Source organism: Chamaea fasciata, unplaced genomic scaffold (assembly GCF_029207755.1).
Source record: "Chamaea fasciata isolate MVZ Bird 193981 ecotype frontalis unplaced genomic scaffold, bChaFas1.0.hap1 SCAF_7, whole genome shotgun sequence".
NCBI lineage: Eukaryota > Metazoa > Chordata > Aves > Passeriformes > Sylviidae > Chamaea > Chamaea fasciata.
This window is the reverse complement of record NW_027094092.1, coordinates 7,678,211-7,691,859: the sequence shown is the minus strand read 5'-3', so window position 1 is coordinate 7,691,859 and position 13,649 is coordinate 7,678,211. Positions and strand designations below refer to the sequence as shown.

Below are 13,649 nucleotides of genomic sequence, written 5' to 3'. Positions count from 1 at the left end.
CTGGCTCTGATCAAGGTTTCACAAGCTCAGCTCTTGCAGGGTTTGATTGCAGTTCTGGCAGTCGGTGCCATCCTCACCCACTGATTTATTTGGCTGCACAGGAGTGTGCCATGGTGTTGTAAATGTCCCAATGAGGTGAAGTTCCTGACTTTTCTTGGCCAGGATTTATGGCACACCCACCATTGCAATATTGTGTTGTGCTATCTGGAAGTGAGGTTTAAATTGCTCTGAACACTAATCACTAATCTGAACACTAACTTTGGTGGGTTTACAGTATGCAGTGGTTTGGATCCTCTGGCAGTTTCAGTCCTAAGGAAAAGAAAAGAAATCTGATACAGGCAGTGTCATCTTTATTCCTCAATATAGGCTTGAGGAGAATTAAATTTGTTCTGGAGGCTCTGGTCCATGCTCCTGCTGGAGCACATGGGTCTGTGTTACAGTTTGCTCTTTCCATTCTTAGACATGAACAGTACAGCTTGTAACGTCTTCCACCTGCACCCTGAAAACAGGATATTCTATTAAAAGCCCATTAGACCGTGTAAAAAATGATGTATGTGAAGTGCTGCCAGTGTGTGATTAGTAGAAACAGACACAGCAGTATTAATTTCAAAGAAAGCTGCTACAATTATCTGACCCAACCAATGTGCCCCAGAGTCCTGAGAGAGAGGGTAAACATTTATGCTGGTTTTATTTACAGGATCTAAAAGTTGAGATACATTTCGACCTGGGAACAGACTCTGAAAAAATAAATCTGCCACCTATTACTCACAAGTTACAGACATTTATATTTTTTATATATTGTGTATATGTAATATATATACTTAATATGGTACAATGAAAGAAGACCCCAAAACCTTTCCCCTCTCTGTCTCCCAGTGAAAATCAGACTTGCTTTCTGTCCAGCTTGCAGGTTCCTACAGCAGACAGGGAGTTTGCACGTTCAAAGTCATAGATATTTAAATCCTTTGCCAGATGGGAAGTTCCACCTATAACCTGTAATACGATTTCAAATGATGCAGAAGGGCTCAGGGGTCAAGCCAGGATACTGTAAAAGAGAGGGAACCCTGTCCTTTCAGTGCAAGACACCAAACCACATGAGATGAAAGTGTAGAGATGAAAGTGAGACTCTGGGATTTACATCAGCTTCCAAAGCCAGCACATCCTTGTAGGGGGAAAGATCTGCAATCACTTGGGCCTGAAAAGCCACAAAGCTGCATTGGAGACCTCACTGATTCCAAAAGAGCAAAGATGGTGTTTAATAAATCATTTAAGCTTTCTTCAGTGAAATGGCTGGATGGTCACACACAAAGAGTTGCGGTCAGTGGCTCGATGTCCACAAATAATTGATTAAAACAAGGCCAGGTTGGACAGGGCTTGGGGCAGCCTGGCCTGTCCATGGCAGGAGCGTTGGAACCAGATGATCCCTAAGCTCTCTTCCAACCCAAACCATTCCGTGGTCCTCTGAGTGACCAACTTCTAGAAAGCCAGTAAGAATACAGCTGTGTGAAAGCTAGTTATTATAATAACTGAGTTGGTGCAGCAGCAAGATTAGAAAGATTCATTAAAGTTCATTTCTCTTCTGTTTACTGAATGCCTCCTAAGTCAGATATCGTTTGCCAGTGCCTCTGGAACAGTTACTCCAGTGGCAGCAAACATGGGTGGATGTGGGAGTGCCTGGAGCAAACATCCATGTCCAGCCCTCTAGAACACAGCTCAGAGAATTACTGGGCTGCAGGAAAACCACTAATTTTGCCATTAACTTCTCTCCTCCTTTTGCTTTGTTTGGTGGAGTTTTTCCTACCGGTTTTCCTAATTATAATGGTTTAATGGAGATACTCAGATTTGATTCTGAGGCTGCTCCTCTGAGGTATGAGCAGCAGCTCCTCTCTCAGCCCCAGTAATTACAACCCCTTCACCAAATCACACCATTTTGGCTGGATGCCTCTGCTTCAGATTCAACTGGCTCAGCCTGTATTTGTGTCCACAGTCATTAGCTTTTATTTCCCAAACAGTTTTTATCTGTTTAACCTTGTGGTAATTGCTCTGGGAGACAATGGCATTTTTTGAGACATTTTCTGTAGCAGCTCAGCACTGTGAGGTGTTCAGTGTTTGTCCTGTTGTTAGAAACCAAGTCTCTCAAACAAATGATTTATCATGTTGGCCCTGATGGACTGTTTGTTCCTTACATATGTATGAATCACAAGGGGTGATGTATTTAATTTCCTCTCATCAGTAACATTTTCCCCTGCTTTTTTTTTTTTTTAAGACTAAAATCCATGGGATTGGATTTGTAAAAATACATGCACCATGGAACGTATTGTGTCGAGAGGCAGAATTCCTTAAGCTCAAGATGCCCACAAAAAAGGTGAGTCCTGATTTTCTTGTTTTCCTCATGAAGGCATACTTTAAACATATGTTCCTCTCAGAGCGCTTTACAAATGTGGATTTCTCTTTCCACAAACATTTTAAAAACAATTGACTGATGTGCACCAGAAATGAAAATCACAAACGTACTTGGTTGGGGCAGCAGAGGGAAAAAGGGAAAGGAAGAATGGAAATCAAGAATTTCTGGCTGCTACCACTGTCTGTATATGATGAGAGTGATTTCATCCTCAGTATGTTTTAAAAGAAGAGGTTTCAATTGATGGTGAAATTTCTGTGTGCCTTTTTGGAGATTTTTTTCTCACCTGAAGACTGCTAAAACTGAACACAAGGATAAGAATTTGTCTCACTGGGTTTAGTGACTATTCATATACACAGTCAGTCACGTTTGCAGGAGCTGGGGCCACTCTACCACAAAATAAATTACCTTTCAGAATATTTGAAATACCATTAAAGGAATGACAGTGTATTTTCATCAATTCTAAATCACCCATGATAGATAGATAGATAGATAGATAGATAGATAGATAGATAGATAGATAGATAGCTACCTGCTCAGTGAGCACAACTCAGAGATGGATTAATATTTAAACACAGACTAAGTGCAGCTCCCAGACTGCACAGGGAAGTCCATAATGGAGCAAGAGACAGTCTCCAAGCCCAGCATCATTTATTACAACACTAAAACCACACTTTGGTTTGGATTTCATATTAATCCCCATTATTGCCTCACTTACCAGGGATTTTAATCAGAAGCACAATTAGATTAAAAAGTCTGTTGTGATCCTGTGGTTCCCTAACCCTTGGTTTCACTTTCCCATCCCTTTCTTTCTGGATGATTTCAAGAATACAAACCACACTCCTTGATAGCTTATTGTGATATATTTATCTAATTGCTGGTTTATTCCTTACAGTTCACTCTGACCTATGGATAACCAAAAAGCAATAAAGTTTTACTGTTGTTTTTTTTTTCTCTCTTTGCCCCCTCAGATGTATCAGATCAACCAGACCCACGGCCTCCTGAAAAAGATTAATTCTGTGATTCAAAAAATCACAGAGCCCATCCAGCCAAAAGTAGCAGAACACAAACCTCAGATGGTGAAGCGCCTCTCCTACCCCTTCTCCAGAGAGAAGCAGCACTTGTAAGTGGAAGCCTTCCCTAAATGTCCATATTCCAGCCTCTCTGACAGCAGCTCACACACCAGAGGATGAAAGGGAGCATGAACACCAACACTTCAGTGGGCATTGCTGCAAAGAATATTTCCATTTTGCAGTAAATTTACTTTCTGGGTTTGGTTGGTTTGGGTTGTTTTTTTTTTTTTTTTGGCTCACTGTTGAGGAATGAGTCCTTGCAGAGAAATCTGTGTGTTTTAGCTGCTGTTGTGGCACGTAATCTGCATCTGTATAACCATACACTTCACCTGTTAGGCTGCCAAAAGGGGATTTATAATGTGGTTTATAACAGTCTCTTCTCCACATTAAATAAAATGCTCAGTAAAACTTGTAGCCAGAGATGTGGGTTGATAAATTTCAGAACAATTTCATATATCTGGTGTGGGCAGCTGACACAGGTAGTGCCAACCAGACCTTGCCTTTGAAGTGCTGTGAAGTCAGAGGTGGCTTTGCCGTCGATCCCAGATCAGCAAGAACAGCTGTAAATGTGGGTGCAGGGAAAAAATCATGAGGTAGAGCCCAGCCAAAGCTTCTCCTGCCCTGGATTGCTCTGCTGCTGCTCTTCCCTGGCCAGCGTACCAGAGGAGTCACTTTAAAGGCCTTGTTTATGGATGTGCCAGCTGGAACAAACAGCAGTCCTAGGGCAGGATCTCTTCCTTGCACCCACAGGGTTTTTAGTGTTTTATCCAGAGATGCAGAGCACTGATGGGCTTGGGGGACTCAGTGTGTGTGACATCTTGGCCTGTCCTTGGGCTTGCAGGAAATGTGTTTGTGTGCTTGCTGAGTGTAGGGTGTTCCTGGAGGTTTAGAGGAGGTCCAAAAGATGCTCCTGAGTGTAGACATGGATGGGCCTCACACTGTTTGCAGGTGGCTTTTCCAGTGACACCACCTGTGTCTTTGCTGAACGAGGGAGGAAACAGTGGCCTCACAGTGAAAATTAAAAATTATAAGGGGAAATTTAAGGCCAGCAGCTGTCAGAGATTCAACTTAAATGAGCACCAACACTCTCTTTTGTGCTGAAAAACCTACAAAAGCACAAAACCAGTGAAATGTATAAGCAGCCTTTTTAAATTGTGGGAGATGGGTTGGACTTGCTTTTTTACTTAAAGGATTTCTACAAGCTGTTCTTTAATGTGAGCGCTGAGAGATCCCCAGGAGAAATGAAAATATTGAAGGGGTCAACTGACTTTTGTTTGGGGTTTTTTTGACCTAATGGGCTTCCTTCTAATCTTTTAACAGATTTGATTTGTCTGACAAAGATTCCTTCTTCGACAGTAAAACCAGAAGCACTATAGTAAGTACTGCCTATAAATAATTTATGGTGGATATTGTCTCAGTCATGGTGTTAACAGCTTTAGTGCAATGCCTGTTCAAGTTTATCTTTCTTAACCAAATGCCAAGGATCTCCTGTGCCATCAGGTACTGAGATTATAAATAATTTCAGATGTAGTGCTGAGTAGTGTTTGATGCTAACAGATTGCTACCTTTTGGAAAATAATTTGGATCTTCTTTCTAGTTCATGGGTGATATTCTTAGTAGAGATATCACCAGCTGTGAATATTTAGTTTTTACCACTTGTTCTGCACCCATGAGTGGTTTTAACTTTTTGTAGCTTTACATTGTTCTTTTTGCAAAATGCTGCTAAATATCCCGAAACAGATTCCAACGAAACAGCTGGGTATTTACAGGGAATATTATTTATAGTTTTGGGGGGAAATTGTCTGTTAATCATATTGGAAGTGTTGTGGTTGATGGCTTTTATCAGACTTACAGAACATAAAATAGAGTTGGGGAAGAAGGTGTAACCTCATTTATAGCCACCAAAGGAGGAATTGAAAGGCCAGCTCATGTGACATCCAGGGCAGCTGGAAGGGGCCATGCCAAGCAGCCCTGGCTGCAGCACATGTCAGAGGACAGCAAGGACTCTTTGCCCCATTCCAGTGCTCCTAAATGGTGCCTTGGAATGTGACTGCCAGCATGCTTTTATCTTATATTTAACATCAGCCTTTTGGGATGCCTAGTGGTTTCCAAAAGAGCTTACATCCCAGTCATAGCTGCCTTTCATTGCTGTGGTGATAAGGAGTGTAAGATATCCAGCTTCCCTTTCCTGCTCTGAAATTCCAGCTTATTCCACAGTGTAGTTCCCTGCCAACCTGAGGAGCAGGGGTTTGATGTGAGCACTGGTTATGGGGGAGAGGTGAGCTGCACCAGAGGAGGCAGATGCAGAAGCACAGAAATGGGGAAGGAAAAGGCAAATACTGATTTGGTTTATTTGCAAATAGAACTTCTAACTTGAGATTGGGGGCGGGGGCAAAGAAAAAGTCTGAGTTTTGTTTGTAGGCTTTCTTCTATATGTCCAGATGTATAGGAAAAAAATCTTGTAAGTACAAGGAACTCAACAAAGAAGAGTTAAAATTCATGACAGGCTGAGCAAGGCAGCAAGACAAAATGGCTCCATGGGACAAGAGGGTGAGTGAGACTGACTGGAAAATGTACTGAAACAGGAGCTCAGAGCAGGGGCTGAGAGGAAAAGGAGGGACAAGGGTTTTTTAAACCACTGAAGGAACATTGGGCATATAAGAATAATGCTGGTGCTGTGCTGCTTTGTGTGAAATCCCTGCAAATCACCCAGTAATGAAGAACATATTGAATGTTTCCCAACATCATTTTATTCTGTGTGCATTGCTGTTTGTATTCTTCTTTCTTAAAGTTCTCCCCTGCCTTTCTCATATGTATTTTTGAACCACAGTGCAAATATTGACCCTTCCGCCTACTGCGAAATGAACAGGAATCTAGTCACTACCCGTGAGTCTTTGATGAATAGAAACTAAGCCAAAGACCTTTTAGTTATTAAAAAAGAAAATAAAAAAAATATATTATATAACTGGAAATCTCTCTGTGACAGCCCTTTAATTCACTGGGGTTACAAGACGACAGACAGATGAGCTGTGGGACTTGGCCCGGATGCCCTCACTTGCTTCCTCCAGTGAATTGGACAAGAGTCAAGTTAGCACACGGATTAGGGAGCTGGGAAACAGTCCCCAGCTCCCTGGACAGGCCAGGCAGTGGGCAGGAGGTGCCTTTGCTCCAGGTTTCCCTGTGCTGCCTGCTCGCCTTGCCGGAGAGCATCGCTGCACAGGAGCGGCCGAAAGCTGAACCTCGTGGGCAGCCTGCTGAGTTGTGCAAAGGTTACTTGACAATAAATGCAATAAATCCCAAAATAAATACATCTGTTTTGCCACTGAGGCTAGGCAGGCTCAGAGATGTTAAGGTCAGCCTGTGTTAGTCCAGTTTGATAAACGGCTGCGTGCTGTGTACACGCTGTGAGCCCGGAGCCCTGCTCTGCTCCTTGGGATGGAGCCAGCCTGCACCCTCAGAGGTGAGGAAAGAGCTGCTCCAGGTGGAAGAACACCCCTGAGCTTTGATCGATGGCTAGCATGAGCAAAAATTGCATTTCTGTTATGCCAGGGGGTAGATGTAACCCTGTTTGCCCCCATCAATTCTCCTGGTAGCTGACTATTTAGTTAGGCTTTTCTCTCCTGTACAGAAAACACGGCCTGGAGAGCTCTGAGCCCCGCTCTCCTGAATACCATGACTTTTATTAAAGAATGATGACTTCATCAACATCTTGGTTTGGCCAATATTTGAGCTGCACACAAAAAGATTGTGCTTTTCACCAGTGGTGTCTGAAGTAACCCTTCCTTTTCTTTTGCTTCTGTAGGTTTATGAAATATTGAAAAGAACGACATGTACCAAAGCAAAATATAGCATGGGTAAGGAACTTTATTTAGCTTTAAGATCAATATCTTTTTCAGGTATTGAAAATAATGGCTGTGGAGTTTAGGTTTTCCCCCTACTCTCTAATTTGATGTATGTGGATGTAATTGTTTTATTTGGAAATTTGATTCAATTTATGCAGCTGTTTGACATTTTTTGAAATGTGAATTTATAGATTAAACTCTAAATTAAATGGTAAGTGAGCATGTAGCCCCTGCAGATGTGACTTAGGATGGATGGTGACATAAACCAGCAGATGAGATGTGCTCTGTGTTCTACACTCCCTAAAATGGATGAGGGTATGTCCATAAAATCTAGTAACTGCAGTGAAAGTCTGTGGCTTGGCCCATATTGTTCAAGCAGGAACCCCACATTTTATAGTGGGATGGTTTTCCAGTGAATTGAGTGGAATGGTCTTGACTGATGACTGTCCTGAGTGGAACTGGGATGAACCCCCTGGAACAGCCAAGGGCCAAGGCTTGCACCGGAACTGGGCACCTCAGCCCTCAGAGCAGGTGCTGCAAGTCAGGGGATGTTTGTACTACCACCACCAAGAGTTTTAGGATTTCAGCCCTAGGGTTTGTGCTGGAAGAATAAAACTCATAATGAAGATGAATTGCAAATCAGGCTACCCTAAAGATTTGTTGGAGGCTGATCCTGCTCAGCTATTACATACTTTATTTCATACATGATACACAGATATACACCTGTCTGTGAGACCAAAGTTAACAAATAGTTAATGGTAAATCCAAACAAATAAGGTGGAAGGGTGAATTCCCAAACAAAGTGAGAGAAGTGTGTGAATATGGAAGAAAATGTTTGGTGACTGTTGAAATCTGTTATAGCATTTATTTGCCTGCAAGCAGTTAAATAAAACAATAGGAACTTGAATTACAGGTAGTTCTGTTCAATATTGACCCATCAGCTGCTCAGGAAGACATCAAATAATAGAAGAACAATTACGCCACAAATTATTTCCATGCTTTGACTTTGTGTTGAAGTAACAACATACAATGCACAATTGTTGACTCCTTACATACACTAAAATTTGGTGTCCAGCCAGTATTAACAGAAGTACTGCTCTCTGTAGCATGGGAAATCCAAATTATTCTGTGACTTTTAAGACCCTTTTCGAGTCTGGTGCTGGATCATTTTCACTGGAAATTATATCTTTGGACTCTTGAAAGGGGAAGGTCACACAGCTCAGTTTGAATTCTTGCCTAGGAGTTGATATTTTTTTTTTTTTTTTTTTTTTTTTTTTTTTTTTTTTTTTGGTCAAGAAAATGGGAAACACAGTAGGGGTTAGTTGAATAGGGAAAACACTAATGGATGGTAGAGTGTTAGGATTCCTGGATGGTTCTTCTACCTGAGACTGGCAAGGCCACACCATATTGGTAATAGAAGTGCCATCAGGCCAGCACAGCATAACTCAATCAGCTTCTTTTTGTTCCAGTGCTGGAATGCTGGGTTACAACCCAGCAGAGGTGGCAAACAGATTTAAACAAACACAGATAATGTTGCAGCACTGCGTCCCAGCAGGAAAGAAAAGCAGCTGCCCAGGGGAACACTGCAGCCATTGTTATTTATTAGGAAAATTTTATGGAAGTGTGAATGTGGCTTTATTGTTAAATCCAGATCTATAGTAGAAGGGGAATAGGTAGCTCTTCTCACAGCCCTAGAAAAATAATTTATCTGCTCACCAGTTGTTTCTGCCAGGAGTGTGGAAACATTTGCAGACAATTCATAGACCTGTATAATCTTAAATAGGGCTTTGAAAATTAATGATACTGCAAGATACGGAGCCCTCCTGGAGCTGCTCCTCCAGCAGGTGATTAGTATCTCGAAAATGTTAATGAACTTGAACAATCCTCATTTCAAGAGCAATCAAAAATTACTCTACAGTGAGCTAGTTCCTGGTGCATAGTCGCTGTTCCTTCAAACCCAGTCCCACACTTTTTTCTTAGCCATGAACTGATGGGCAGCAAGGAGCACACTGGAGCATCTCATTTTTCTTTTCCTTTTTTAAGTCTTTTCAAATCCTCCCCAATGCCAGTGGCCAGATTTATATATATAATTTTTTTCCAGTTGGCATTAATCACCATTGCCCTGCACAAAGACAAGTGCTTGACTTAGCTCTGACTCAGCACCCAAAACTGGTTCATTCCATCCCCAAATGTATGTTCACACAACGCCTCCAGATGTGGTGAACAGAATTGGAAGTAGCTCTGTTAAAGTCAGCAGCTGCATGAGGAAAGAACATTAGGGAATTAATGAGCTAATGAGCCCTCCAAAGGCCCAGGTCCAGCCACTTTTGGGAATGGTGCAGTGCTCCTCCAAACTTCCACACCAACTCCTCCCTCTGGCCTGGGTTAAGGAGCCACAGCACCCCTGGGAAAGGCAGGACTCCTCCCAGTCCCCTGTGCCACAGACATTTAATAGATGAAGCACTAATTGCTTTCAGCCTCATGCATGTCACTAATAAACGGCTGTGTAAACAGGGAAAGGAGAGGGAAGAAAGAAGGAAACTGCCCTTTTAAATAAAAGACGAAAATGTGGTAAATATGGTAAGTATTACGCCAAGGTCTTCGCAGAGGCTTTCCCTACAATTTCTCTGATCAATCTTGAAACTTGAATTCAAAACTTTGCGTGGGTGCTGCGTGTGGATGTGGGTTCCCCTATGCCATCAATTCCAGCCATATTCTCCTTGTGATCCAGCCTTCTGCTACACTTTCAAATCTTCAGGCTTGCCTTTAAATCAAACTGACTTTTCAGAAAATGTAATTTATTTTAATGACTAATTTCAAGTCATTGGCTTCTAATTCTTGATTCTCAAATATATATGACTTCCTCTTGCTCTCTGCAGTTTTCCATTTCGTAAAATGAGTCATGTATAATAACCTATATGATTAAAAATGAAACTACATGGAAAGGAATGAGATGGCAGCAAAATCATTACCTGATCAAATGGCTGTTACTTTGAGGGAAATCTCCAGGAAGGATGATGAAGTGAGGCTGTCTAACCTTGAAATTATAAATAACTATTATGTCTTTATTTTTCAAGGGATCACCAGCCTGCTTGCCAATGGAGTTTACAGTGCTGCATATCCTCTGCATGACGTAAGTGATCTCGCAATATATTTTACACGTCTGCTGTCTGTCACCAAGAAATCCCTCATGTGTGACATGTTGGTGGCATCATCCCAAACATGACTGACTTTATTCTCACTTGTGTCACAACTGCAGTAACTTCTGCAGGTTGTTTCCATCCCTCTGCTCGCTTTTTAGGAATTCCCCACCTCGGTTCAACATCCGAGGATCATAAATCTGAGCACAACATTAGAAGAATTGTTACAGCATTTTAGCTAATGAAATTCTTCTGTTGTTTCCTGACCTTCTGCCCCCAAGATCCCTGGCACCAGTGCCAGGAAACACATTCATTCCCAGGGCACCAAGTAACTGGTTCCCTTGGCCACATCTCCCTGTAGAGGTGTCAGCAACTGTGTGTCCGTGCAACCAGGAAAAACCATAAGCAAGGATCTGATGTCACATATTCCATGGGGCTGGATGTGACTGCAGATCTTCCTGCTGATGAAATCTGCTTCTGAGCAGCTCAGTGAGATCTCAAGGGAGTGTTCAGCTGTGGTGCTCATCGAGCAGGCCAGTGTGAGCTCAGGAATTCTGGTGGCACTCAAGCCAAGCCAGGGACCCCCATCCTATCAGAGGTGCACAGCGCTGGATGCTGGTGTCCTTCTGATTTAGAGGTTCAGGGTGCAACTAGAACTGACAAACACCTGCTCTTAGCCTGCAGAAAAGCTTGGCAGATGTCAGAGGGACTGGCAGTCATGATGCTCATTCCTGAGGTGAGTGTGAGTGTCCAAGGGCTGTCGAGGCCAGTGCTGGTTTTCCAGCCTAGGATTTGAGGGTGAAGTGTGTCTTCTGGTTTTCTGCTCCTCACACTCAACACTGGTTTTACATGGGACTGTGAGAGCTTTATCTTGGAGCACCCAAGGGAAGAGCAGCCTCTTTGTCTGCCTGATGTTTGTCATACATGTCAGGGCTCTCAAACTACATCAGTGATGTGTAGAAGTCGAGAAAGAAAGGTTAAATAAACTTCTCTTCCTGTACTTGCCTCACATCTTCAGACAGCTGCTGATAGTCTCATATAGAAGTTATTTATTGTCTTAGTTTACTCAAAAAATAGGTCCAAATTAAAACCTCAAATCTAATCAGCCTTGAGTGTTTGGAGAGTCTGGAGAGGGAGCAGCTCTCTCAGCTGGTTTCTTCTCTTTCCAGCGGACTGAGCTGAACCCCAAATACCATGGCAATACCGCATCCTTTCCCTTGACATTTTTAGGCCACCTTTATCACTTATTCATTCCTTTTTCCCCCCATGACAGACACTATTGCTCTTTCCTAATGTGCCTAATGACAGAAGACAAAGTGTTCCATGACAAATGGGCTCCTAAAATACAGCATTATTTTACAGATTGCTTTTTCTGGTTTTGATGCATTAAGTGAGTGGGAGACGTGGGTATGCAGGATGCAGAGCAGCTCTTGGCACCACCCGCTGGATGACGCAGATTTTCTCTCTCTTTAAAGGGTGACTATGAAGGCGAAAACGTGGAGCCCAACGACAGAAAAGTAAGTTGATGCACAGAGGGGTTTTAACACATTCACAAGAATCCCAGCCTGAAGAGTCACCTGTTGGAACCTGGAAGTATTTGCCAAGATCCCACAGAAAATGCTGCAAAAAGGCACTAAATGCCAAGCAGTTTAGGGAAAAAAAAGTGCTTTCCGGCATTTAAATTTGCCCAAATGCAGAATGCAGCGTGGATATGTATGAACTACCCAGCTCAGTAATGATACATTTCATGCCACATTGATAAGAATATTGACATATAACTCCTCCTAAAGTCCAGATGATGTCATTTCAGGCCAGCTCTGATGAGAGTATGCTCAGTCATATTCTGGTTTCTCTACTGGACATAAATCCTGCTTCATTCCGTGGCATGAGGATCAGAATTGGAGGAGTGGGAGGCAGAGGGAGTTGAAAACATAAGCATAAAAGTGATTGGGAAAGATAAATATTGAATATTTATCAGGAATAAGAGGTCCTCAACATTTTAATGTGTACTCTGCAACCAGAAACTGCCCTGTGGGTGTACACTGAGGCATTACATCACTTTTTGCTAAAGTTAATGCTTTAAATTGTGGTTTTATTGTCTGTACAGTGAAAGACTGATTTCTTCACTGTGGTAAAACAAGTAGAGATTATCCCAAGGAAGTGCTTTTCCTAAGTAGGAAATAGTACTTTATAATAAGGAAGTATAAGCAAAAAAAACAAATTTTCCACCCTTTGTGGAAATGCTGATTTCTTAAATTCAAAGCTCAGTGACTGCATTCTCCCCATCACACTTGCCCAAAGAAGGGTGGCTTTTGTCTGTGCATCAACAAAAATTGTGGTGGAGAGGTGACAACCAGTTCTCTCAGGAGGAGCTACTAAATTTGGTTGTTGTATATGCTGGGCTTTCAGACCTGAAACTTTGCCTTCCCTGTTTGTTTCAGAATTTTTTTTCCCCCAAAGAAATGCTCTGAACATTCAAAACGTGGAAAAGCAGATTTAAAGACCTTAAGGCTTTATATATAAAAATAGGTTCTCAAAATTGACAGTGTCCTGGTTCTTCAGGTGCAAATGGCTCATCAAAAGGCAGTGAATGTTATTTTCCTCCTGCTATTGATTTGTGTTAAAAATACCACACATCTGTCTTTTCATTATTAAGCAACACATCACTCAACTAAAAATAGAATGAAAGTCCAAGTTTTCCAAAACTGTCCAGATTATCTTCTTCATTACTGACATCTCAAACCTCACAAATTCACTAATTTCACAAGTTCGTTGTGTGTTTGGAAGTGTTTATCTTGGCTTTTGACTTTCAAATAATCTTTTGGTGTTTTGGCATGTCTCTTCTGGCTTCTTGAAGCTTTCTTTAATCTTATCCAGTACTAGGCCAGGCCTGTGCCTTTTTTTAACAAGAAAATTAAAGATTTGAGGCCTAGAAATTAAGTAAATATTTAGGTCTAGAGTGCCGATCTCCTCTAATCATGTCTTTGAAGCTGTGCTTTGAATATCAAGCTGATAAATGTCAGGATAAATGAGATAATTCATTTGTACTTTAGGCACAAATCTGGTTTCGAATTGCACAAAACTAAAACATGGCACTCATGCAAAGTCTCCTCAGCTTAGTGTTTTCCTGATATGCTTAGATCACAGAAAAGGAATCTAATTTCCAGCATAAACTTAGTTTTAAATATTAAAT

The 13,649-nt window shown here is 41.9% G+C and overlaps 1 protein-coding gene across 2 annotated transcripts in view; it reads left to right on the top strand.

Annotated features, from left to right (window-relative positions):
- Positions 1-13,649, top strand: part of ANO1 (anoctamin 1) — a 72,803-nt gene that overhangs the window by 34,842 nt on the left and 24,312 nt on the right. For both annotated transcript variants that reach the window (XM_066187449.1, XM_066187448.1), the window contains exons 4-10: positions 2,267-2,365; positions 3,373-3,524; positions 4,795-4,849; positions 7,277-7,328; positions 9,831-9,896; positions 10,394-10,449; positions 11,932-11,973. In XM_066187449.1, the coding sequence (XP_066043546.1) occupies positions 2,267-2,365; positions 3,373-3,524; positions 4,795-4,849; positions 7,277-7,328; positions 9,831-9,896; positions 10,394-10,449; positions 11,932-11,973 (522 nt within the window). The remainder of the gene's footprint in view (positions 1-2,266; positions 2,366-3,372; positions 3,525-4,794; positions 4,850-7,276; positions 7,329-9,830; positions 9,897-10,393; positions 10,450-11,931; positions 11,974-13,649) is intronic.